Source organism: Pseudochaenichthys georgianus, chromosome 4 (genome assembly GCF_902827115.2).
Source record: "Pseudochaenichthys georgianus chromosome 4, fPseGeo1.2, whole genome shotgun sequence".
Lineage (NCBI taxonomy): Eukaryota > Metazoa > Chordata > Actinopteri > Perciformes > Channichthyidae > Pseudochaenichthys > Pseudochaenichthys georgianus.
This window is the reverse complement of record NC_047506.1, coordinates 5176259-5203834: the sequence shown is the minus strand read 5'-3', so window position 1 is coordinate 5203834 and position 27576 is coordinate 5176259. Positions and strand designations below refer to the sequence as shown.

The following is a 27576-nucleotide window of genomic DNA, read 5'->3' as shown; positions in this document are numbered from 1 at the left end:
TACACTGAACAAGCGAACAAAAAACACACACATATAGCAGCTGTCACTAATGTGTATCATGAGCAGACTTCATTCATTAAGCTGCCATTAAGGTATCAATTTGTACGCACTTTGAATTAATATATTATATAAAAACAAAGAAATAATTTTGCTCAGTGAATAAATATATACATACACACTTACAGTTCATCTCCCTGTGTGCTAGACCAGTGTTTCTCAAACTTTTTCATACCAAGGACCACTTGACCAATAAAAAAACACTCGCGGACCACCTAACTCCACAAATATCCAAAAACACATCGTTTTTTACAAATCGCCTGAAAATTGTACAAACAAGTGGCAATATGTGTGATGAAGGTGCTTATCTGGGCTATATCATGCAATCGAAAGTGAAACTTAAGCTCGCTCCATTGCGGATATATTCCCGCGAGAGTGCGAAAAACTTAAATAAATGTATTTATTTCAAATGTGAAATTTTACCAATATACTCACGGACCACTAGGGGGCGCTCACGGACCACCAGTGGTCCGCGGACCACACTTTGAGAAGCACTGTGCTAGACAACTCAAAATAATCAATCTAAGTTCAAATATGAATTATGTAGTGCAATGTTATACTGCTGTTGAATTATATAATAATAATAATAATTCCTTACATTCATTATAGCGCTTTTTCAATGACTCAAAGCGCTTTACATATACACACATTACACATATATCATACATGCAATGGTCAGAAACTGTGGACAATACCCACAGGAGCAAGTTCAGGTGAAGTGTCTTGCCCAAGGACAGTAATAACCCATTTTAATTTCTGTTTGAGTCAACTGAGTGATTAATCATTTGTGTCTATTACATTTTCAACAGGTTACGCTACAGCAACAGTGATAAATGGAATTTAATCTACTGTATCTAACTTTAGCATCGACATAGAGACGACATCCACCACCCTCAATAGTGTTTTTCTTGGTTCCTAAAAAGCCATATCCGGTGAAACGGTTTACATAATTGATTATTCCTTAATCATCAGGGTAAGCGCTCAGCTTCACATACTCTTTATTCTTTAATAAAACCAGAGAGGGGCCCGAGGAAATCTGGAAGGGGAAGTTGTTGACACAGTGACTCAAGGGAAATTAAATTGGCAGGATCTGTTCTAAAATGCGTGTGTATAATGTCATGAAATGTCATCCTTCTTTCTGGAGCAGTCTTTAAAAAGGTCATCTTTTGAATGGTTTATAAATGTACAGACTTGGCTTTAAACCACTATTGTGCATACTGTGCAGCCTATTGCAGAACATGACACACACAAAGGCAATCCTGTGGGACTTCACAATGAGCAGAGGAGCTGTGGGTGGAGGGTGAAGACCATCACTAGAAGGGTGTGTCCATCTGACTGCATTTAGCAGCTGGTGACACCACACCATAGCTCCGCTCCAGCCACCTCAGCCACTGCATGTGCACCTCTTTCTGGACCTGGCAAGCGAACATAGGCATACAGAAAACACAATATTGAGAGGATTTCAAACTTGTAAGATGATGCAGTTGCAACTCGTATATGTGTTTGAACAGTTATGCTATTGGTTTATGATTTAAAAAACAACAACCATAGCATATACTGTGATGTAATATACTGAAAAGCAATAGTTTGACGTTTAAGGACACACATTTACATTTACAAGAAGATTGATTCCCCTCTCATATATTTCTGTTGTATGTAAGCAGCAGCTGGTTAGCTTAGCTTAGCACACAGCTCTATCTGTCCAATGGTTACCAGTACCAGACATTTTTCCAAAAATATTAACGTATTTCATTAACTTCAAATTACACACAATTTGAAAATGTATTTCCGTTTCACCACTCAAGTCATCTAAAGTATAGTATTCGCCATGTTATTGGGGTATAGGTGAAATGTAAAGCTTTAGATATCATACATTTCCCTAAAACATCCTTCACTAATAAACCCCAGCTGTATTGTGTTACTCGGTGTCTTGAATCTATCAGAGGATACAGATTTGGATTCCATTAGTGTGTGTAATAATTATGTGTCTTCCAAGTACTACCCATGAGGCCCTAATACACCAGGCAGATGAGTTATTGTGTACTGAGACAGTGTCTGTGTACTTGCTGGTTAAATATGTTCTCAAGGTTGTTTGCTTATGCAATGAGGGAAAGAGAGGCGTAAATTATATAGTTTTTTCAGCCCTGAAATCTCAGACCCACTCATCCTCACTGGTATCATGTTACTCTTGTTTATTATGCAACAGAGAGCTGTAAATTATCTGCGTGCTTTGGTGAACATGTAATAGTAAATACATGAGTGTTGAGGCTTGTACTGACCTCTTTATTGAGAAAGCAATAGAGGATCGCAACAAGGAGCCCCTGTAAGAGAGATGGTTTTAGTCATACACATTTAGGAATAGTCCACATCATTAAAAGGATTCATAGCCTAAATATCGATTGACAAATGATAGCTTCAAAGAGCTGGAAAAGTAAAAACAGGTCAGGAAAACTCTGACAGTATAATGACTGTAATAAATGTATAATGTGCTATATAAGCAATGTATACTCTAAATAAAAAGCTGTAAACGAAAACATATAGAATTAAATTGGACTTACTTGTTAAACTCTTATACTGTATAACCAAAAGCCTAGGTCAGAGCAAATGATGCACCTTTGTTACTAGCCTATGAAATACTTGTGGGACAATTACTATTAATAATCTTTAGAACAGATATGCAACACCACCCCAGCATGAGTTTCTTTATCACTTTGGTGATCCCTTGACTCTAACAGCTCGAATTTCACTTCAAGGCAAGTTTATTTATATAGCACCTTTCAACACAAGGCAATTCAAAGTGCTTTACAAAAAACGAAAGACATTAAGAAAATGGCATTTAAAACCAGTCATTAAAAAGAAAAGCTAATAAAATAAACATTAAAAGAAAAAATACATGGATAAAAGTTACGGTGCAGTTTAAGATGTGAACAGTTCAATTAAAAGCAGCGGCAAAAAGAAAAGTCTTCAGCCTGGATTTAAAAGTAGTCAGAGTTGTAGCGGACCTGCAGGTTTCTGGGAGTTTGTTCCAGATGTTTGAAGCATAATAACTGAACGCTGCTTCTCCATGTTTAGTTCTGACTCTGGGGACAGAAAGCTTCAAACTTTTTTTTTACGACCAAATACCTGGTAAAGTAGTGGCAATCCCAGCTCTTTTACTGTAAGTGCGAATTAGCTAAGACTACAGGCTTTACTATCAGCATGTTCATAACGCTGCTCATTAAAGCCCCACAGTTAGCATGGCTGGAGACTCTAAGTCTGGTTTACATAAGCTGTCTGGGAGAAAAGACCATTTTAAGTTTAAGTGTTATTACCTTATTCAATAGATTTGGTAATGAGCACTTCTAATTTACTGCAAGTGCAGAAAAAAAACCGAATCCAATGAATCTTTAACGTTATTCTCAATAAATAATGTCAACAATTGATCTAATATATTGTTTAGAGTTGTAAGAGTTTTCCATTTATATAGCCCAAACAACCCAAAGAGGTTAACAAAGAAACACATAGACCAACATACATGAGTGTGTGTGTGTGTGTGTGTGTGTGTGTGTGTGTGTGTGTGTGTGTGTGTGTGTGTGTGTGTGTGTGTGTGTGTGTGTGTGTGTGTGTGTGTGTGTGTGTGTGTGTGTGTGTGTGTGTGTGTGTGTGTGTGTGTGTGTGTGTGTGTGTGTGTGTGTGTGTGTGTGTTTTCATGGTATTTGAGCAGGCACACTATCTTCCTGTCAGCATATTGAGTGTTTATATATATGTTTATCGGTGTGTGTACCTGAAAGGATCCCATGCAGAGCTCGATACAGAGGCGCAGGTTGACATTGAAGTAGTCAGGCAGAAAATTGAAGACCATGTAGTGCGTACCGAACAAAGGGATGAGGAGGAGGGTCGACTTAGTGAGGCGCCTGTTGCACAGAGGGGGGGGGGGGGGGGGGGGGGGAGATGCAGAAGGTGAAGCTACCACAGGGAGTCTTTCTGTCTAATCTGAATGCTACTCTGGTTAGCATCCTCTACGCAGACACGCTAATCTTCAGGTGCCAGGAGAGGATGTGTGTGTGTGTGTGTGTGTGTGTGTGTGTGTGTGTGTGTGTGTGTGTGTGTGTGTGTGTGTGTGTGTGTGTGTGTGTGTGTGTGTGTGTGTGTGTGTGTGTGTGTGTGTGTGTCTGCCAGTCTGCACACAGTGTTGTTGATGAGGTGCAAGGTGAGGCAGGGGCGTCGTTCAAAGTGAGGATAAACAAATGTGAGTGCGCAGTTAATGTTCTTATATGGGGGAAATATCACTCTCAATTACTCTATTTACAAGCCTTTGGTGTGACTTTTATACAATTTGCATATGCATGATGACCCTGAACACTTTCAGCCAATTAGTTTCATTTATTTGTGATTCAATGAGGTGGAAAGGTAGACGTGGCCAGACTGACTAGTTTGAGTTGCAGTAGTGAGTGACTGAATAATACATAGCAGAGTGTGGTGTCTCAAACGTTTTCCCTCAATTTGCATCTCTCCCCACATCAAAGCGTCGCAGTAAAAAGGTTTCAAAGAGAGTGAAGACTATTTGAAAATGTGTCCGTCAGAATTTAAAAGCCTAATAGCTCAAGATAAACAAGTAACACAGCCGAATATTGAAACTCCAACTCTGTGTAAGACGAAAGTGAGACATGGTGTCGTGACTGAGGGAGGAGGTACTGGATGATTCTGCAGACAAACATTACCTGTACTGAGACGAGTTGTTGAACTGGATCAGACGAGGATTCAGTTTCTGTATCAGGATCCGGATGATGTTCATGAGGAGCAGGAAATTAACCTGTTGATTCAAAGGTTACGAGAGAAAAATTAAGAAATGAACACTTAAAGGTGGGGTAGGTAAGTTTCAGAAACCGGCTCGAGATACACTTTTTGATATTTTCTATGGAATGCTCTTAACATCCCGATAGCAATGAATATCTTAAGTGCTTTGACAAAAAATCCATAACAAAATTTCATCTGTAGAAGCCGTAATACTGTAAAAAGTACAACAACGATGGCCTACCTGCCTGTCAGCCTTCCATCGGGGCACAAACTTATCTCGTGCCCTCATTGGTCATGTGCGCGTTCGTGTGTGTTGGAGGAGGGGCTCTATGAGGAAGTGGCAGATTTTCTCCGGTTGTGTATTTTCAAATTCTAGCGATCTCGAGCCGGTTTCTCAAACTTACCTACCCCACCTTTAAGGGTAGTGGTGGTCTATGGATAGTGAGGTGGGCTGAAGATCGGAAGGTTGTGAGTTCAAATACACCACCACTAGTGTGCCCTTGAGTAAGGCACTTAGCCCTTAGTTACTCCAGGGAGAATGTCTCGGTAATTGTAAGTCGCTTTGGATAAAAGCGTCAGCTAAATGAAATGTAATGTTAACAATTCATTTTTGCTGTTACCGTTTATTAAATCAAATAACTGGTTATATCTTACAATGCACTGTAACTTTTATTCTTCTATATGATATGTGTCTTAATCATTTTCACTTTTTCAGATCAGATCCAGAATGACTTAGCGCTGTGGCTCAGTAGATAGTGTGATGGACTTCGAATCAGGGGATAGCAAGTTCGAGTCCCACTGCAGTCAGCATGTCGTTGTGTCCCTGGGCAAGACACTTCACTGCAAATTGCTCCTGTGCAAATTGCTCCACTTACAATAAGTTGATTATTGAATACTGTGATAACAAATATGGGTAGCCAAGTGTGTAATTGATTAGGATTGATGTAAGGACACAAAAAAAAGGTCCCATATAATTTCTCATCTCTAAAAAGAAAGTACACATCTGCATAGCAATCTGTAATCTGTCTCAAGCATTGTTAAGAGTCTGTCATTTAGCTGGTTTCCCACAATGTGAGCATTTACCGCGATAGACACAACAATCGGTCCCTTGATGATCCACCAATAGGGCGAGTCCTCGTTGATATCCCAGCATCTAATATAGAAAGACATTATGAAATGCGCGCTTGAGTCCATTTGCAGTTATTTCAGGGTGTGATGTACAATGATGGTAAATCAATTCATAACCAGCAACAAATAGTCATGAGTACAAAGTGAGTGCGAATTACACATTTCCTCGTAAGGGTTTTTTTCTTCATCCGAAACCGATGCTAAAATGCTAAACACTGTTGTTAAGTTGCTGTGCTGTAAAAATAACATATATTTATAAGAAATAAATGGGGCGAAGCCTGCGAGCTAGTTCAGGCAGTCAACTTCGAGCACTTATGCTGCATTCATACATAACGCCCCTTGCCACTCTACAACCAACCAAACAGAGTCTCCTTAATAAGCCGCTCTATTTAACCTGCCGGATCTCTCTCCATGCTTTGCTTGCTGCTGCTATTGCTGCAGATACCTCCACGTCGCTGCTGCTTGCTGCCCCACCACCACCCCAGCTTCCACCTGTAGGCTCGGGGGGTTAGTTATTTAAAGGAGAAATGTCATGCTTTTCCGGTTATTACCCGTCCCCTTGTGTGTTATGAAGGTTTTTATGCATGTAAACGGTGTGCAGAGTCAAAAACCCTCAAAGTACACCCTGTAGGGAGTACAACTCTAACGGCCCGTCTACACTACAGCGTCGACAGCGTCGAAAGCTCCAATCTGCCCATTCACTTTCAATGGGGTGACGTCACGTAGCCTCGCTTTTTTGCCGAACTGAATTGTGGGTAGCAGAGCGGTCCGTCTCAGGCGTCTCCGGCGACAGAAGTTGAACAATGTTCAACTTCTGACGCCGGAGACGCCGGAGTAGCCAGCGCCAGCCAATCAAATCCCGTTTCCCAAAATCTGACAGCTGAAGCCGTAGCCAATCAAACCGCGTCTAAGCTGGGAGAGATATCCCGCCGTTCATTTCTATATTTCAAAAAAAGTCGGAGGAGAAACTAACTATCGCCGTAGCAAATCACCCGGTTTTGTATGACCAGACCCTCTTCACCTACCGGGATACAAACCGGAGGAACCAGGCATGGAGGGAGGTGGCAGAGACAGTGGGGGAAACTGGTAGGTTTTCGCCTGTTTGGGGAGTTTATATATATATTGCTCCCATGCAATCCCCGGGGTTTTTTGCTTTGTATGTCGGGGGCGGGAGATTCATGTGATTGGTTGTTGGCCGTGTTGCTTGAATAAAATCCCCAAGCTCCAGACACGCCCAGCTCCAAGCTATTTTTGAAGCTGTAGTGTGGACGCTCCGTAACACAGAAAAGACCTCCCCAAAACGCCTCGTTGGAGATTTCTCATGTTCTTCCTGGGCATTGTGACGTCTGAATACCCAGTAGCCACGCCCAGAGCTATGACCAGGCTGATTGGTCCAAATTAACCAATCCATGGACTTCCTCACACACACACACACACACACACACACACACACACACACACACACACACACACACACACACACACACACACACACACACTATCATCATCATCATCATCATCATCATCATCATCATCATCGACGGTCACTCGTAGTCGAGTATGACTGTCCTCCTTCTTGGTCCTTGTGGGTCTTCAGGTGGGCATAGAGGCCGATTCTGGACCCGATTATTCTTGTGCAATGTGGACATGGGAATGCAGTGGTGGAGGGTTTGGGTTGGACCTGTTTGGTGGTTGCTCTCTCCTTCCTGAGTCTGCGCTTGTCTTGTGCAGCATGGCAGAGGTCATCATTATATAGTGCAGCACCCTCACGGACAAGGGTTCTCCAGGTCGCCCTGTCTGTTGCCATGTCTTCCCAAGCTTTTAGGTCTATGTGGCACTTCTTTAGGTTTGTTTTTATGTTATCTTTGTACCTCTTCTTTTGGCCTCCAGGGGCCCGTTTCCCTTTAACATGGCCAGTCCATCTGAGCTGGTTTTAGGCAATGGTGGCAGTGATGGTGGGAATGTCAGCCTCCTCCAGGATGCTGGTGTTAGTGCGCCGACACACACACACACACACACACACACACACACACACACACACACACACACACACACACACACACACACACACACACACACACACACACACACACACACACACACACACACACACACACACACACACACACACACACACACACACACACACACACACACATACACATACCATGTATACATCACTTCAGAGGACATTGCAATGACTTACATGCATTCCCTAGAGCAGTGCTTCTCAAAGTGTGGTCCGTGGACCACTGGTGGTCCGTGAGCGCTCCCTAGTGGTCCGTGAGTATATTAGTAACATTTCACATTTGAAATAAATAAATACATTTAAGTTTTCCGCACTCTCGCGGGAATATCTCCGCAATGGAACGAGCTTAAGTTTCACTTTCTCTTGCATGATAAAGCCCAGGGCAACACCTTCATCACACATGTTGTCACTTGTTTGTACCATTTTCAGGCGATTTATAATCTGTTCTAGAAAAACGATGTGTTTTGGGATATTTGTGGAGTTAGGTGGTCCGCAAGTGTTTTTTTATTGGTTAAGTGGTCCTTGGTATGAAAAAGTTTGAGAAACACTGCCCTAGAGACTTATCCTAACCTTAACCATAACCAACACATGCCTAACCGTAACCCTTAACCTTAACCTTAACCCTAAACCTAACCAAGTCTTCACCCTAAAATTAATGATCCCCCTCATGGGGACCTCCAATGTGTCCCCATAGGGGAGGCGAGTCCCCACACGTGACTATGTAAACAGATTTAGGTCCCCACAAGTATAGTAATGCTATAGTCCTCACACACACACACACAACACACACACACACACACACACACACACACACACACACACACACACACACACACACACACACACACACACACACACACACACACACACACACACACACACACAGACACACTGTGCAGGCAGCTCTGCTGATCTCTCCTCCCTGGCTGCAGACTGATAACAGACAGTTGGGATCGCAGCAAAATTCTCCCTGCAGACCCATTCTCACAGCGGTTATCAACCTTTTGCTTACTCAATATCAAGCCACACTTATTGTTTTTACTTCGGCTGTGACTTTGTGTGTGCTCAGGATGAGTTTGGCTATGTTTCGCTGTGTATCGCTAAACAAGGAAACCACACCTCCACGGAGCTCAGCGCGATTCACAACGTCCCGACCAATCAGAGCGCACTGTGCTCACAGGGAGGGTGGGGGCTGGAGCTATTGGAGCTACAACGAGCCGTTAAAGGCAGAGAGTGAAATTCAGTGAATACACGTAGTTTACAGAGATGCTGTTTGAGAAACAATGTGAGTTTGGAACATTGCACAATATAAATATATTCTAGACCTCAACAATGGAATTATGATCAGTGGAAATGGCCATGACATGTCTCCTTGAATCATCACTCATCGTGCTATGTGTATCTGTGGAGCGATGAGGCCCGAGCCTAGACGCCAAACTCAACTATATGCTGCTTCTAATAAACATGTTAAAGAAACACATGAGTTGTCTGACTGAACTGTGCTTGGGGCGATATAAATGGGAGTGTATACAAACTCTGTGTCCTCGAAATACACCCTGGATCCAATCCACATGACGATGAAGAGCACAGGTACACCTTTGGAAAAGCAGAGAAGCAAAACTAATGTCAGGGAGAGGCGATCAATAAACATATTCATAGAGTTAGCAGAGTGTGCGCCTGTTGAATGACATCCTTTGTAATATCTGTATTGATTTATTCAGTAAGAACTCAACGCAAAGGGAATATTCTTTGCACTACAGATCTACAATATGTCTATTCCCTGCCTTGCAGCCACTAGGACAAATTGCAGTATTTCTATCGTAATTGGGGAAAGTTTAGTGACGGAAACATCCAACCCACAAACACAATTTAATACATTAGCAGTGACTGCCATGGGAGTTTACACTTTGATTCAGTTTGTTTCCTAATTACGGCTGATGCCATTGAGCCATGGCAGTTTCTGGCTGTTCAAAACTAAATCTGTCTGCCTCTTGTTGTCCCTAAAGACAGGTTTTTTTTGGATCACAGCAGGACTGGAATACAAATGTAACTATCCTGCAAAATGGGTTTTAAATCAGTCATCTGCTTTCTGGGGAGGAGGCACAATTAAAAACACATCTTAGGCCCCATGTCATGAGGTTGATGAGAGTGGTCAGTGTGATATATTTTAGCACTATGTTTGGCAATAAAAAATAATAGAATTATTGGGTAATAATTCAAGGTGAAGAGGACATATGTTTGCTCTTTTCACCCTTGGTTAGCTTGCCGGCTGTGTGGTGATTGGTCAAACACTTAGAGATGCGAAAATAAATTGTCTATAATCATTTGTCGATTGAAACATAAAGAAACTGTTCATGTGAATTGAATTGGCAAATAGTTTCCAAAATAACTGGAAACTGCAATGCGACTTTTTCTGAAGAAGAACAGCCTGAAGCATCAAAGTATAGACATATTAACAAACACATATCTTTTCTAAGATAACAAATATCAGAAATGTATTCTGTGCAACATGTACTACTTGTTAGGGAATAATTTGCTTAGGTATTCAACCTTCGACACAGTTAATCATTTTCTCTTCTCACTGTCTCCTTTCCCACGGCACTGATCTACGGCCTTGGGTATTGCTGCTATCTCTCTTAAGGAGGAGCAGCTTGGGGGCATTGTTGTTGCCAGTCTATGACAGAGCACAAGCCGCCATGAGGTAGTTTACTGTTCAGGGACGTAGGCTCCCTGGCACACATTCTTTCCTATGGACGAGAGCTCTCGTTAGATTCTGGGTCCATAATGTTTAGTCTCGCTGATGAAGAATGTTGATTACTACACTCCGAGCTAGTTGAAACCTCGAGCTGCAGAAAGAGTTCTTCAGAATTGGTTTGGCAGCCGCCGTGTCAACTCGTGACACACGACCTGTCTTGTCAATTATCCGGCCGTAACTCCAAATAAACCGTGAGTGTTTGCCATCAAAGCTCCAGCTCTCCTCGTGTCTCTCAGAGTCCTGTTTCCAATTGCTTCAGAAGTTTCCCCCACACCACTAAGCTGCATGCACAGAATAAACAGTGTTTTGCTTACAAAAACCAACAAAGACTATTCAGGCAACAGTTATATCTTAACATGTCTCTTCTTCCGTATAAGTGTAACTCGCATTGAGCTGAAATACATGTACAACTCAAGTATCTGTAAAATATAAATAACAGTCTTTTTATTTTTCTGTTGGTGTACTTTTTTTACCCCTTAAATCACCCGTTACCGACAAATGTTTTCTACCTTTTCCACTGCGGACCAAGTATAAAAGAAGTATTTTTAGTATATCTCAAAAACTAACCAAAGCAAAAATACTTATTTAGCCTGAGTTTATCATTTCTATTATTATCATCATAGAAATATGAAAATCAGCACAGACTTCTATTTTGTAACGAGTCAAGGGTATTAGCCAAACTTAGCCTCTTGGCGACTTAAAGATGTTCCAAACCACTTCAAGGATTATTTCTGAAACAGTATGGCGCTCAAATACTTATTTTCGTGCGGGTTTACCACGAGGTGAGTTCCCTTTTTATTTCCTGCTTCTTTACACATGCTCTCTCCAGTACAGGTTAGCTCTGAGTGTTAGCGATGCTTGATAATGTAAAAGAACATATTACGTCCAAAACAGGTTGTGTATTGTTTCTGATAGTGCCGTGGGTCCACATTTCTGATATTACGTCATATTGGCAGCAAATCTGGATCAGCTCCGTTGTTCCCCCGTTTCTAGAGATTTGGGTACGGAGGAAAAGAGAGAGGGTTTTGTTTTCTGACGCTTTGTGAGTTCCCTGACCCCCCGGGGACACATATGTATGTATAAAGGACATTAAGGCATGGTGCATGATAGGAGACCTTTAAGTTATAGGAAGTGTTGTCGCTCAGTCAGCGTAACATAAGTGGAGGTAACTGCATGTTAAGTTCTCTCACCCCATCCCAGCAGGCTGAAGCCCCAGAGGCATGGGCGGCTGTGATAAAAGGACGAAAGCAGCAGGGAGTTGAGGTAAAGCGCCTCCACCAGGAGCCAGAAGAAATTGGACATTACACAATAGTGACAGAAGACCACAGAGGCCTTACAGGCAAACTGGAAAAAAGAAAGAAAGGAAGACACAGAGTGGATTATAAGGAGGGATATGCAATGAGATCAATGGGGAATCTGCCGATGGGAATTTCTTTATGCAACTAAGAACCTCTTTTCATTCTCCTACCGTGGAAAGGGTGCAGTGGTTCGTGTCTTCACTCGAGAAAAGAGTTGCATCCTTTATGAACACAGCCACAGCTTTGAGGATAAATGAGATGAAGAGCTGGATGTGAATGAAGTTCCTGGCACAACGCAGCCTCCTGTTGAAATATCAGGTAAGATACATGTAGTAAAAGTACGGGAGTGTTGTCTGATACAAGCATACAAGTTGTCCAAATGGTCAAAATAAGTTCTGCTTCACAACAAATTGTTTCAGTACTTTGTTACGCTTACTAATAGCTCAATATGCCATGGTGTGCATGTTTTGAGAGGCAGTTTACACATTATATCAGCTCAGAGATAAAGGTTCAGACCCTAAGAAAATAAAACCGTTGAAAAGGCCTAGTGTAAGGTCAAAATCAAAAACTGATCATTCAAAAAGACATGCAAGTTTTGATATTGCGATTTTAAATAGATTACACCAACAACTGATTAATGAAACCGCACAGCTGCACACAGAAAATGTCATGAGGGCTTTCTCGCCACTTTGTTATTTGGCCTGGCCTGGCTCTGTGGGATGGGAAGACCCTTGACTTTGTGCCAATCAGCTGCTAAGTGGACTATATCAGCTGTTAGATCCATGTCAACGAGGGTCCGAATCCAAAACAGGAATTATTGAAACTGAGAAGCATGACACAGATAAAGGTGAAGCACGTATTGGATTATGGACGGAAATGAGGGTATTATTCCTCATAACACCATGTCAACAGATTTAATTATAGTTATTTTAGTTTTTGACTTTGACTTCTCACAACAGAAACGACCCTCTTCTACACATTTTGAGAAATATGTTTATATACTTTTTAGGCAACATTTAGTTGAGGAAATCAAAACCTGAAGCTATAGAACCAACCAGATTACACTATAGCTAGCAGCTAAGAAATGTACACAATGTAAGCACAACTTTGCGTTTTCACATAACTGTTTGGGTACGAATTTAAAAAGTAGGATATACAACATTTGGAAAATGTAGACGCAGTGGTACTCAACCTTGTCCTAATCAGGAGCCACATTGACGAAAAATATTTTTGCAAGAGCCACAATCCAAAAACGCTCCTTTCCTCCCTGAAACTATTATGCATTTGAGAATATGGATAATAGTAATATGTTACTAAGGAATGAAAAGCATAATGTACAGTGCAATAACTGTGATTTATTATTTTCACTGCAACCACAAAACACACATTGTTGACTGCCCATAACAACAGATAACAGACAGCATGTTTACTGATCATCACAGCATGCCTCTGTCGCTCTTTCACACGTATTAGTGTGGAATAAGTTCGGTTATGTTTAAGTCTCGCCAGCTTTTCCGCCCTCAACTCTCCACCTTTCGGAAAGTCGGTACTGAACTTCGGGTGTTTTGTGTCGTGATGGCGCTGAAAATTGGACCTTTTAAATTGTGAAATGACGTTGTCACAAAGCAGGCAGATGCATTTTCCCGAACCGGTGGAGACGAAGAAAAACTCGAGTTCCCAGTCCTCTTTAAATGTTCGATATTCCTCTTCATATTTTCGTTTCCTATATTCCTTTACCATTTTTTCATAGTGCTGTAAGCTAGTTTTCCCAGTGTGACGGAGCAATTATCTTGCGCACCTGCAATCAGAGCGCGAAACCTGAAATAATTTGTGATTGGTTGTTCAGAGGGATGGGGGGGGCGGCTTAATAGACTGATGTGTGTGATGACTGATGTGTGACTTGTGAGTGATAATGAAATGTTGATGAATTCTGCTGACAATGTTTTTTTTTTTGGTTTTTTTAAGTGGGACTTAAAAGAGCCGCAACTAGTCTTAAAGGAGCCGCATGCGGCTCGCGAGCCGCGGGTTGAGTATCGCTGAGAGGTATTGGTTTAATCACTTTTTGTACTATGGGGAGCACCAGGCTACCTGCTTCCTCCTAAACTAAGCTAACATAAGCTAGTCACCTGTTAGCTCTTGCTTAATTCTTAGAGTAAATAAATAGGTTTCATTCTTCTCTTCCTACCCTTGACAAGAAAGTGCAAGCATAATCCAAATTAACCTATTTCTTTATTTTGTTTTATTTGTTACTTCTCATAACAGACACGCCCTCTTCCACACATTTTGAGAAATATGTTTATATACTTGTGAGGCAACATTTAGATCATAAAATCCTGAATCTATGGAGCCAACTACACTGCAGCTAAGAAATGTGCACCATGTAAACACAACTTTGCGTTTTCACATAACTGTTTGGGTACGAATTCAACAAATGAAGTCTCTAGCTGAAATGATGTGGAAGGAGTAGCATTTGAACAGGATATTGCATTTTTGGAAAATGTAGAGGTATTGGTTTAATCACTTTTTGCACCGTGGGGAGTACCAGCCTGTCAGTGTATTATGCTAATCATAATAAGCTAATCACCTGTTAGCTCTTGCTTCATCTTTTGCGCAAAGAAATATGTGTCAATCTTCTCTTCTTACTCCTTGACAAGAAAGTGCAAGCATAATCCAAATGAATCCTATTGTGTAAAACTATACTTGTTATAACAATAACAACCTTTTAAATGTGCCAAAGGCTGGGCCCACACTAAGTGTCATGTTTAAAGGTATTTTCCCGGAACGTTGGCTCAGAGTGCCTTGGATTATCTAGTTTACGAGCAATAATATGTTCTGATTGCTTTTGCTTCGCTCTCTGTGGTAAATGGACTGAAGGGTTATCTAAAATGTACTTCACGCTGATAGAACTGAATTGAAGTCTACCATTCTTACTTCTGAAATGTAATATGTTCTTACCTGAAGAGCAACAGGATAAACACAGCCACAGCCAGCACCGCCAGAGAGATGCTGTAGCCCACGGTGTAAATCATCTTCACCGTGGCAAAGTATGACTGCTCCGTCTGAAAGGAGATGGAAAGAGAAGATTTAGCATAAAACAGGATAATACTCCTAGTGAAATAAATGTAATATCTCAAAAAGGCACCAAATTGCAGAGAAGTTTAGGACTCATTTGGCTTGAAGAGATCAAAAGATGTTTTGGTAGAAGCGCTTCCTGGATTTAAAATGAGGTTCTGTTTGCATAAGGTAAGTAAGATAAGATAAGGTAAGTGTAGATGCGTAATCACAGGAAAACTCCCGTACTCCAAATGGTATTGTCGCGACGTCTGTGGCATTAAAGCATGAACGCTTTCTCCATATTTTGAGATATAACATGAATAGCAATCTATTGAATCGACTCCAAAAAGCTACTTACATCATCACTTGTCAGTAGAGACTTTACACGATAGGAAGACTTCAAAGGTATTTTGTTCAACATACAACAAAAGCTCTTTCTCTAAAGCACCAAAAGCAGTTTTCTGATGATTATCCTCCAAAAGCACTGTTCAGCAAGATTAAGCCCCATCCTCTTTGTGAAATAAGATAATTTCCGCTATTACCGGATGTGTGACATTTGTTTCAATCACTGCCTTGCAAAAGTATTTTTACATAAGACACATTTATAATATCTAATTAGAATATATTTTCTCATCTGCTTCTGTGAGGCAGGTAGCATATATATTTAAATCTAAACCAGGCTAAAAAAGAAAATGGAATATGGGCAATTAAAGTGTGTCAGACTGTCCAATTATTTATACCAGAACGTTTTGTTTTTATTTTAGCTTGTTTTGTTCCTTTTGCTTCTCTTCCTGTCTCGACCCCCACGCTCTCGATTTCCCATTCTGCGACCGGACGTCTTTATCTGCTTCGCCCCTGGCATTTCTCACCTCAGGGATGTCATCATCCACACTGCAGGCGATGTGGTACGGGGGGAAAGCTCTGGTCCATCCTCCGCTGGTGCAGTTACGGCTCACTGAACCTGCGGCGAAAGGTCAAGATATCAAAGAGATATCGACCATAAAGAGATCACCTTCCGATTATATTCACCCACTTGTCGAGATGAAGGAAGCAAATGTTTTTAACCTTCCTGGTAATGGAACAAAACCATTTCCAGCAGGGGAACCAGCATTTGGGGTATCTACGTTTTCTTTCTCTCATCTGAATGACACACCTCCCTCGCTCTTAATGCATAACATTATCAGAATGATGTGAAATGGCTTCTATTTGCACTTTTTGCTGATCGAGAACTGCACAATTGCACGAGTTATCAATGACGGTGAACCCTTGTTTGTTGTTAGCAATCTTTCTGACTATCCTGCAATATAACATGAATGCAACATTTGGCAAGGCAGGTTTATCTATATAGCACCTTTAACAACACCTTTTGCTTTACAAAATAAAATAAAACATTAAGAACATTTAGATTAAGCATGTAGGCTGAAAGCACCACTGGTTCTAAGGACAAGTGTTGTTTAGAAACGGTTCTATCCTCACCAACACATTTTACAATGTATGTTTTGCTGATTGACAGCACAGGATTGATGTCCTCTCTGAGCCTCTTGGACCAAAGTCTTTCTCTGTAACATTACATTGGATTATTTGGCTGTTTTGACCCAAATATGGGTTCAACTATTTTGTAGTAGTTTATTTAAGTCTGGTCTTCAACCTTCCGAAATGTTCCCACACCACGCCGTTCCTCTGCTCCCTTCACTGGCTTCCAGTAACTGCTGAATCCACTTCAAGACAATGGTACCTGCGTACCATGCTGCGAATGGATCTGGCCCTTCCTACATCCAGAACATGGTTAAACCGTACACAGCACGTGCACTCCGCTCTGCGTCAGGTTCCCATCAGCAAAAACACGTGGGTTTGCTATCCTGGCTCCAAAATGGTGGAATGAGCTCCCCATTGACATCAGGACAGCAGACAGCTTACACACCTTCCGGCGCAGACTGAAAACTCATCTCTTTCGACTCCACTTCGAGCGATAGAATTACTAACAGAGCACTTATATACTAATAAAGGACTGGCTTACCTAAAGCCAGTTGAGTAGCACTTGAAATGTTTTGGCTCTCTGAAACCTGATGTACTTATATGATTCTGTTTTCTTCAAGTTTGTATCTTCTTGGTCGAACGCACTTATTGTAAGTCGCTTTGGGTAAAAGCGTCAGCTCGATGCAATGTAAAAGTGCTGTGTGATAACCTCTTACTGTTAAAACAATAGTTATCTCGTGATATTGAATCCTTGCTTGTTGTTAACAAGGGAATCTTTCTGTCCACTATCGGGCCCCTCACTGAAGACTCTTTTTTAGAAACTGTAACTCATATCCTCGCCAACAGATAACGCAAAAGGTACTCCTTGTTTTCTCATTTGTAAAACATTTGCATGGGTTTCCCAATCCACATACACTTCCATCGCTGCTCATCTATCTGTTCAGAACAACTAATTTGATTTCAGTCAACTGTGACATGCCGGTGTAATAATAAATAAACACGCTTCATGAAATGATCCGGATCGGAAACACTCTTTCATTAGAGCAACAATGTCCCTTTTTGACTCCCGCTGCTCTCTTCATTATCACATCACTCCCCCCTCCTCCCCCTTTTGTCACCTGTGTTGTTTCTGAAGAGGGAGAAGACGGCAGGACATCCTCTCTCCACGGTTTCCCCCACGGCTGCGTGAGGCCAGCAGGCCACAGCGTCCCAGAATGGCTGACAACCTTTTCGTAAAGAAGGTTTAAAACAAAAAAGTTAGTTGAGTATCTATCAGGGTAGTACATCAAAAGAGAAACTCCATAAAGAGGTATTAATATGCGCTTTGCTCTGTCACACACCGCCGACACAAAGTTAAAATATATATGGGGAAACAGTGAAGGTAAATGGGGTGTATAATGCACGATATCACCAATTACATTTTTCAAAGACATAACATCTGCTTTTTTTTTTTTAATTGTATTAAGACAAGGACGAGGAAGTACTGTAGGTTTCAAAGCGAGACCTTTCACTTGAGATAGATTACATACATACATCCTTTTGTAACCAGCCGTAATGGTCTCCTATACAGATGCTACACAGTGATAGATCACCCAGTGCAGTGGGGACACTGTGACAACTGATGACTCTCTGCGAAGCAATTATTCCAGCTTAAACTCTTGTACTCAACACGCCTTGATTCAAATGGGGGGGGGGGTGAACACACACCTTCTGAGCTGGTGTTGCCCTGCTCGGCGATGAACTGATGGCAGAGACGCTCCTCTCTCTCCAGCTGGAATATGAACTCACATTCAGGGTGAAGGCTCGACAAAACCTGGAGTCAGGAAAGAAAGAAGGAAGGAAGGACGGAATGGAGGAAGGAAGATAGGAAGAATGAAAGAGAGAGAGACAGAGTTGAAGGAAGGAAGGAAAGTAGGACGAATGAAAGAAAGAAAGAAAGACAGAATCAAAGGAATTAAGTAAGAAAGGGTCGAAGGTAAAGTATAGGAAGAACAAAAGAAAGAAGGAAGGAAGAAAGGGAGGATGAAAGAATGAAAAAAGAGGGACATAATCAAAGGAAGGAAGGAACAAATGAAGGATAAAGGAATGAAGGAAGAAAGGGTCGAAGGTATAGGAAGAACAAAATAAAGAAGGAAAGGCTTGAAAGAAGGAAGGAAGAAAGGGAGGAAGGAAGATAGGAAGGAAGAAAGGAAGGATGAAAGAATGAAAGAAAGAGAGACATAATCGAAGGAAGGAAGGAAAGAAGGACAAATGTAAGAAAGAAAGACAGAATCAAAGGAAGGAAGGAACAAAGGAAGAACAAAAAGAAAGAAGGAGGAAAGAAAGTAAGGGATGCTCTTTTCGACATTGAATCAGTGTCCACTCAGTCTTTAACCTCTTCTACAACGCACCACCGATACCGGGGGGAAACGCGTCATCTGCAGGAAACAGCGTCTGAGGGCATCTTGATATTCAATAAACTAAGAATATTTTATATCCATGTAACGGGAAGAAACTCAGCTAACTAATCATTTTTATTAATTTTTTTTAAAAAAACACATAGCTAGCGCTGAGCCTATGAATTAGCCACGAGCGAAAAATGCTAACGGGGTGTTGCACAGAAACTTACTCATACTGGACGCGCTCGTGAACTGTCAACGGGGGGGGGGGGGGGGGCGACTGTCACTCAAATGCGGGACATAGAGCTACGTTTTTATTATAATACTGTGAAATCTGCCTATTATGTTTTCGTCAGTATTACAACAAATACACACTTGCAACTGTTAACACTGGCAATGATTTTAAATGTATTAGACGATTAAAAAAAGAAATCACGCTTCAAATAAGTGGGGGTACGGCGCCCCCGCGTCCAACGCCTACTACACCACTGGTTTCACTATAAGTAAAAAAGATTTTTTGGACGGACACTAATTTACAGTTTTTTTTACTTTGTTCAATCTGAATTTTCTTTAAAATAAAAAACATCTATATTGATTCTGACTTTTCTACATCCAACTCACAGGTTTACCATAACTTTGAGAAAACAGATTATTAATTTAACCCTTTTAGAAGGGAAGATAATGTCATTTGTTCTGGGAAGTCATTTTCGAGCCTGAGACCTGAAAACAGGCTCGGGGCTAAACAGGTTAACTCCATAACAATGACATTTCATCTGTAGGTCAAATCATTTGAAATGCAGTGACTCACTTTTCCTTCGCTGTGACCTCCTGGCAAAGCTCACCTGTTCCCTCGGTGGCATTAACTAACACGATCCCTCACTTCACTCCACAGAGAGGGGGGAGTGCAGTGAACCCTACATGATTGCATCCTATGGACAGAGATGATTGTCCTGGCCTCCGGCTTTGTCTCTCTATCCATTTAGTGCCCGACAGAGATCATTCTGTTACTGCGTCTCTGCTCATTCCTCCGGTTCCCGACGCCAAATAAAAACGGAATAATTGTGTTGGCTGAAATGTATCTAAGACTAAAACTATTAAGGATGTCTTGTTTCTTGGAGAGGAGAAGGAAGGATGTAAGGCGGATGTTGGAGAGTAACGTGGGGAAGAGGGTGGATGGAGGGAGTCTGCACGAAAAGAGACTATGCTTATGAAGACTGGTAATCATATGTGTGGCTGTACTGTAAATGTTGTGCATGTGGGTTAAAATAAACATGTTTCTCAGTCCGTGATGTTATATGTTTTCCATAAAAGAGAGGTGACAGGGTCATATACATCACATTCATCTGGCTCACAGGTTCAAACCCCACTGCAGTCAGCATGTCGTTGTGTCCCTGAGACACTTCACCCCAAATTGCTCCTGTGGGGATTGCCCACGGTACTGAGTATGTAAGTCGCTTTGGATAAAAGCGTCTAACAAGTAACATGTAATGTCTCACTTGACTTATTACCGCAGTAAACATATTCCCGTTGCATTTATGGTCTCGATCTTAGTCTATGAGAAAATGTAACACATGAGAATTGCCCGCACACGGTACAGATGTATTTGTGTAAAGTGCGGCAGCCTCAAGTGTGTAGGTACTTTAGTTACTTTTGTTGAAAAAGTAGTAGAAATATCTCTCAAAAATGTTCACGTATGGGAATATTGATTAAAATAAAAGCTTTTCAAAGCAATCATGTTCTTCAAATAGTGTCTAAGATTGTGTAGGATGATGCAGCAAGAATGAAGAAAGTTTTTGTCTGCGTGTGTGTAAATAAAAAGAGAGAAGTGAACACACAACATTATGAGAAAGATTGGCATTCAGTTTTTTTATAGTAGGAGTTTAGAGGCTGCACGTTGACACTCTATTTCTGTTTGAGAAGACGAATATTAATAAAATAAATACCTGAGGGAACTCCTAATGAAGGGAAACTTCAGACGCTATACTCTTCTGGGATCACACACACTCCCTCTGGAGATTTTCCCCCACAGCTTTCTGAATGCCTTCCAACAGCATGAACTAATTAACAGCAAGATCTTTGAGTTACTCTGAGGGGGACACAGCAACATCTGCACCCAAACAAACCCACCTGGAGCCATTTCATGGAATTGCATGAATGATTAAGCCTAGATATAACTTTTCATCATCATAATGTTGTGCATAACATTTGAACTGGGTGAAAAAAAGGTTTGGAAATTAAGAATAAAATGCTAAATGTGTGCTGACAGGGCACATGCAGGATGTTTGCCCAAAATGCAGTGTTGTAGTCAAGTCACCAATTCACGAGTCCAAGTCACTCTCGAGCCCCCACTTTTCGAGTCAGAGTCCAAGTCCGAGTCACCAAGGGAGAGTCGGAGTCGAGTCCGAGTCCAAGTCCGAGTTCAAGTCCGAATCCCAGTCCGAGTCCCAGTCCGAGTCCAAGTCCGTGTCCCAGTCCGAGTCCGAGTCCAAGTCCGAGTCCCAGTCCGAGTCCGAGTCCAAGTCCGAGTCACCCAAGGAGTGTCCGAGTCACCCAGGGAGAGTCGGAGTCGAGTTCAAGTCCGAGTCCGAGTCCAAGTCCGAGTCCAAGTCAGAGTCACCCAAGGAGTGTCCGAGTCACCCAGGGAGAGTCGGAGTCAAGTCCGAGTCCAAGTCCGAGTCCAAGTCCGAGTCCAAGTCCGAGTCTCGAGACTCGAGTGCTCCATCTCTGCCAAAATGTAGATGTTTTGTCATCATGATTAGGTTAGAAAAATATAAATCAGTAGTTTCAAAAGGGTGATTAGATTCAAACATACATTTATTAATTTCTTTGACACACTGATGCCGGTAGATACAAAGCTAATCAAAGCACCTCGGCCCCTTTCTCCTCGATTTGTTACTTCAACATGTTCCCAGTATAATAACACACACACACACACACACACACACACACACACACACACACACACACACACACACACACACACACACACACACACACACACACACACACACACACATTCACACATAATAGTTTTTTTAGAAACGAAAAGCTCGTGCAGAATAACATACCACTTTATACAGAAAAGTAGTTGTAATTACACACAATCCTCCTGAGAGTTGTAGCACAGGAAACATGTTTTCCCCCTATTTTCTAAAAATAAGTCGAAAGATAATGCAACCATCTGTCCCTCCATCAACGAGGAGCAAACATTTTTGAAGGCAACATGAGAAAATCGTTCCTAATGCAATGCTAATAACTTAATGAGAGGTACCATTGTGCAATTGATGCCCCAATTACTGCTCTTTCTGTTCAAAGACAGGCGAGGGAGACAAAAAAACATGGTTTGCACTGCCTCCCGTATAGCTGGTTGGTGGTAAGTGTGTTTCAAGGTGGGACATGTACTCTGATAAACTGTAGCTGTGTTGTATTTAAGCGTTGAGTAGAAAGAGCCAGAGTTAGGGCATTTATATTCAAAGCAGAAAGACGTGTGCACTCATGTTACAATAAAGCACATTGCACAAGAACACCAGCTGAAAGGCACACCATGGCGTTTCTGTTCATATACAAAGGCATGCTGTTAAGATATTTCATTCTACACAACAATAGTGTGCAGGTGAGAGGAAGCAAGGCGGGGGGGGGGGGACAAAGCAAGAGTCAATTGTTGCATGCATTTTAACTACATGGTGGAATAAAGGGAGATACTATGAAGCATTGAGACATCATAAACGGACATCAGGGTACAGAACGATGGGGGGTTGCATAAGGTAAGGCTGGATATTATGTACCATGAAACAAAAACACGAAAGGCCAGTTCACGCTGCGAGGTTAGCGTGCAGTCTGCTGTAAAATGTTCTCTGAGAGCCCATTATCCACTAACTACCCCCTCTAAAAAAAGAGGCCATTGAATTTGGAGAAAATGAGGTGCACTTTTACACTAGCCGCCGCTGAACTGTGGCACAGGAGAGAAATATATAAAAGATTCAAACAGTTTCTGAAGTTCGGTGAGGAAAGGAATTGTTTTACATATCATAAAATATAATGATATGTTTTCTTCACTATGCACTTTATATATGCATCGTACAAATGTAAGACTTGTGTTGATATTTTCACATAACTCCCTTCACAAAAGGAACTATATATAGCCTATTGTATTTAAATATGTTGGTTACTTGTGAAGGGATTCAGATTGAGTTCATATACGATATATATTTGGGAAAATTCAATATACAACCAAGAAGATGACCAGACAAATATTCCTCTCTAAAGTTTTGTGAGACACAGAAGGACATGAGGGAGAAAGAGCTCTTACACCTCATTAAAACAATTATTTTGCACATAAATGAAGTTAATAACAAACATAATCAACGTTAGAAAACAAGAGCAGCGAACATTCAGAAAGAACTGATGTGCCACAACATGCTGGATGTTCTGATTCAATCATACCCGCACATTCTAGAAAGATCGTGCTCCGATGGGCTTGTTTCCTTTTGAAATGTGTGTGTGTGTGTGTGTGTGTGTGTGTGTGTGTGTGTGTGTGTGTGTGTGTGTGTGTGTGTGTGTGTGTGTGTGTGTGTGTGTGTGTGTGTGTGTGTGTGTGTGTGTGTGTGTGTGTGTGTGTGTGTGTGTGTGTGTGTGTGTGTGTGTGTGTGTGTGTGTGTGTGTGTTGTAATGGACTCTGGTGGTTCATTATGATTCTCCACAGTCCTGAGCAGTGACAGTGAATGGACTGAAGTGATGAGATTCTGAACTGTTCCCTTCTCTCTCCGTCACACTGAACCTATCCGCCTGCTTCTCCCCTCTCTATTCTGTTATGGAAATTAGAGAGGTGGCCGTGTAATAATGACCCAATAAAGCTGTTTTGATACAAATAAAAAAGGGCTGCTGGAATGGGGATGTCGATACGAGTGTGTACGGTTTGTTGCACATCTTACTTATCACGGTTGATTTGCCAAGACAAGGCAGCACAGCAGACATCGTGAATACAACTGTAAAATCACAAAACACTATAGTCACTCCAAGTTTCCGGATTTCAATAAAGTGTGTGTGTGTGTGTGTGTGTGTGTGTGTGTTTGAAAAGAAAATAGCTAAACTAAATAAGACTAATACTTCTTTGTCTTTCACACACACACACACACACACACACACACAGACACACACACACACACACACACACACACACACACACACACACACACACACACACACACACACACACACACACACACACACACACTTCACTTGTTCACATTATACAATCACATTTTTGGTGTCATTTTATATATTTCTGTTATTATTTATAAATGATTTAATATATGTAAATCTAATGTTCTCTTGGCAACCGACTTTCCTACAAGGCCACCCAACTCTCAATGAAAAGATGAGGCCCCCCCCCCCTTTTAATATTTCCACATTTTATGACGTCCGCCCTTTGTAAATCTCCGCCTGCTCTTTCTTCTGAGGTCTGAGAAAGTGCTTTTCTCCTCTTAAACAAATCCTGACCTTTACCACAAGTCTCTTGGTGTTTTTCTCCCTGGTCTCTTTTCACTTTGCCTCGCTTCACGCTGTTGATAGCTTTCCTCTCGCCACATATGACAGATTTGTCCTGTTTTACAATAAATCCAAAGTCACTGTAACCTGGGACCCAGCCCACTGTAGTGGACATTTTGTTAACATGCATCTCCTTTTACTCTTTTGAGCTAGTCTATCAATCTGTGTGCTGCACAGAGGACATCCTGGTCTTTCCAGTGATATGTCATTGGTTAAAATTGCATGCTGAGATTCCTTTTTCTTTTCATCCAAAATGGCTGGCATACGAAAAACAAAATTGTATAGAAGAAGTAGGAGAAGTCAAATATTGTTGAATAATTGTAATTTTTACCATGAAAACCATATACCGGTATGTTCTTCTTTATTAACATGTGAGGAACTATATAATTAGTTCTGAAAGCAATTAAATAATTCAAGTTTTCAAATAACAGCTCTTTTATAAATGTCCATTTTAGTGGACGTCAGGACCGTCTTCATGGACTTTATGACTCAATATTGTTGCAGGAGACGGAACTGAAGCAGACATTTTCTGCACCAGATGATGAGAGAGATGAGGATGTCACACCTGGGATAGAAGAGGGTCAAGAAGATGGGGGGGAAAGATGCAGGAGGCTCCATGAGCGCACATATACAGACAGAGAGACAGATAGGGACGAGCTGGAAAGACATGGCCCCCTGTGGGCCAAGAGTAGCACGTATGTCTTATTGTTGTTTTTATTTGAAGTGGAGCCATGAAAAATGAGAGTTGCCTCAGGAATGCAAGCTTTGTTTCTATGAGCAGGTCAAATGGAGACCACATCCATAAAACTAGTCAAGATGACCCTACAGCCCGTGCCGACTGCAGTCAATGAGGTACTTTCCCACATCGACTACAAAGTCTTTGAAGATCTGGAAAGATTCACCAAAAACCAAACTAGTTTTGTATTGACCAAATAAACAGCAATGTTCAGATCAATTACTTATTCATGTTTTAAATAAAGGTGAATGTATTATTGTATTAATATCACTCTATAACCATAATAAGTTACATAGTCCATCTGTTAATTTTGGCTGTCTTTTCAAACTAATATGGTCCCGACGTCCTCTACAGTGGACATACTGTAACATTTTAAAATAAAATAAAATTAAAAAAGTCTAAATTGCAAGATGTTTTTTTGACCCTAAATAGGTAGGAAATCACAAAAAAAGGAAATTGGAAGACACTTTTTTTCCTCGGGTCCCAGGAGGATATTGTAACCCTTCGAGAGTGAGCTCCTTTCTGTTTTCATACGGATGAGTCATCAGATTCATTCAATACTGATGCTCTGACAGTGGAGGACATGCCGAAGAAGAGAAAGAGTTTAATAAAGCAGGTCATTTCAGTTTAAATGATGCACAAATACTGAGACGCTGACTCTCACAAATAGTTAAGATATAAAAAATCAGGAGCAGAATTCTAAATCACTTTAATTTGTTTAAACTCTCAGAAAAGTGATCAATTGGGACACTGCCGAGGATCAGTGTCCTTGGCAGGGGTTCGATTCCCTCTGCCTCCTTTTGATTATCTTCAAAGTATCTGATAGAACGCAAAAAAAAAAGCATATCTTAAAAAGAAAACACCAAACCGATCATTGCAGCATTACCCATAATCCCCTCTGTTTCAGCCCTGCTTCAAAGGTGCTGATTCTCTGTCTGTTACTTTAGATGAAAGTAAGAAGCCCCTCCCCACGCCCCTCTGAGAGATATTTGGACAAAGAACACAATGGTGCTCTAGGAGGAGATTCAGGTGATAAGGTGGGGGGGGGGTACCTTGGTTGGTGATTGGCTAATGGTTACACAAGACAAAACATCGTTATGACATCACAAAGTGGCCAAAATCTGATCAGCTCATTTTCAGACAGGTTTTTATAGAAATGGATCAGGACAAAAAGAGAGAGAATCTTTGTTCCTTAAACTTTCAGAATCTCTTTCCACATAGGGGACACATGTTGATGTAGAAGAGACATGAAGAAGTGGATTTTGCATAATGGGTGACCTTTAAAGTATCCGGTTGTAGTTTTGTTATGATTTTCCTATGCATGTTGAAATCTTATAATGACACTATCAGAGCAGATGAGTCTTGGCCGCCACCTGTCAACATTGGCCCGAACACCAGGTTGGGAACCAGTGCTTCACAGCATTGCCAAGTTGTAATATTATTAAGGTGGAGACTTCAAATGAGCCCAGTGGGTTTTCTAGCTCTCCCTGTTCAGAGAATTTCTTATAATTTTTTTAATGGTGAAACATAAACTTGAAATCCTTGTTCTCATGTGTGGTCAATAAAGTGTATTTATATTAAAGGTTAACATATAATCACACCCCACAGGTCACACACATGCACTAAATCTCCAGCAGACGGATTTTAATTAAATGTGAAAGATAATATTAACACTTTCAAATAATACAGTATTGGAAAATCCATGCTGGTGTGATGGGATATTGGCATTTTTTCTTAGATTTAGAAGACAACACACACTCACGTAAGACACACACACACCTCCAGACCCACCCACACATTGAATAGTAAAGACTAGAGACCCACACATACACACTTTATACTTATTCACATCACATTCATTCGTGAGCCTATGGATCGAGTACTCCTGGCTTTAGATCAGTCTGCTGATACCCTCCTGCAGAGTAGTTTATTATGCAACACACGCTAATGATAAGAAAATGATTAGCTGCAGATCAGGATTCTGCAGACAGACACTGGGGCACGCACACACAGTTTGTTTGTTTGTTTGTTTGTTTGTTTGTTTGTTATGATGATTTTGATTAAAGCTCAGTGAAAAGCAAAGTAATTCAAATGCAAATCTAGGAGAGGAAAAGAAAGAGAAATAGGGTAACATTTGAAGATTTATCTCGTTTTTGAAACACATCAGCCAGTTCCCTGCAAAACAGAACCTAAAGTTTTCTATGTGGCAATAATAATAAAAATAATAATGTACCTTTTTTCATTGTTAACAAAAGGTAAGTTAAAGTATCACTCACAGTTTGAGGCAGCCACAGAGAGAGCAGGATCCCTCCGATGAGACGGGACATGTTGTCGGTTCCTCT

At 41.2% G+C, this 27576-nt stretch overlaps 1 protein-coding gene across 1 annotated transcript; it reads right to left on the bottom strand.

Annotated features, from left to right (window-relative positions):
- Positions 1-1120: 1120 nt before the first annotated feature.
- Positions 1121-27576, bottom strand: ghrhrl (growth hormone releasing hormone receptor, like). The gene is made up of 13 exons (XM_034081734.1): positions 27511-27576; positions 18281-18386; positions 17692-17799; positions 15967-16058; positions 14999-15102; positions 12214-12346; positions 11936-12089; positions 9526-9586; positions 5917-5986; positions 4758-4849; positions 3821-3950; positions 2337-2378; positions 1121-1472 (listed from the first exon to the last, which is right to left on the bottom strand). Exons 1-13 carry the CDS (start codon positions 27559-27561, stop codon positions 1371-1373), a joined length of 1245 nt encoding a protein of 414 aa, XP_033937625.1. The 5' UTR covers positions 27562-27576; the 3' UTR covers positions 1121-1370.

Bases quoted from the DNA above. Each gene is read 5' to 3' on its own strand.
- ghrhrl (XM_034081734.1), bottom strand. From the start codon at position 27,561: ATGTCCCGTCTCATCGGAGGGATCCTGCTCTCTCTGTGGCTGCCTCAA. The intron at 15,103-15,966 runs GTGAGAAATGCC...ATCTCCTTTCAG, and splicing joins TGGATGATGACATCCCTGAG to ACGGAGCAGTCATACTTTGC. The intron at 3,951-4,757 runs GTAATGTTTGTC...TCTGTGCAACAG, and splicing joins AACAACTCGTCTCAGTACAG to GCGCCTCACTAAGTCGACCC.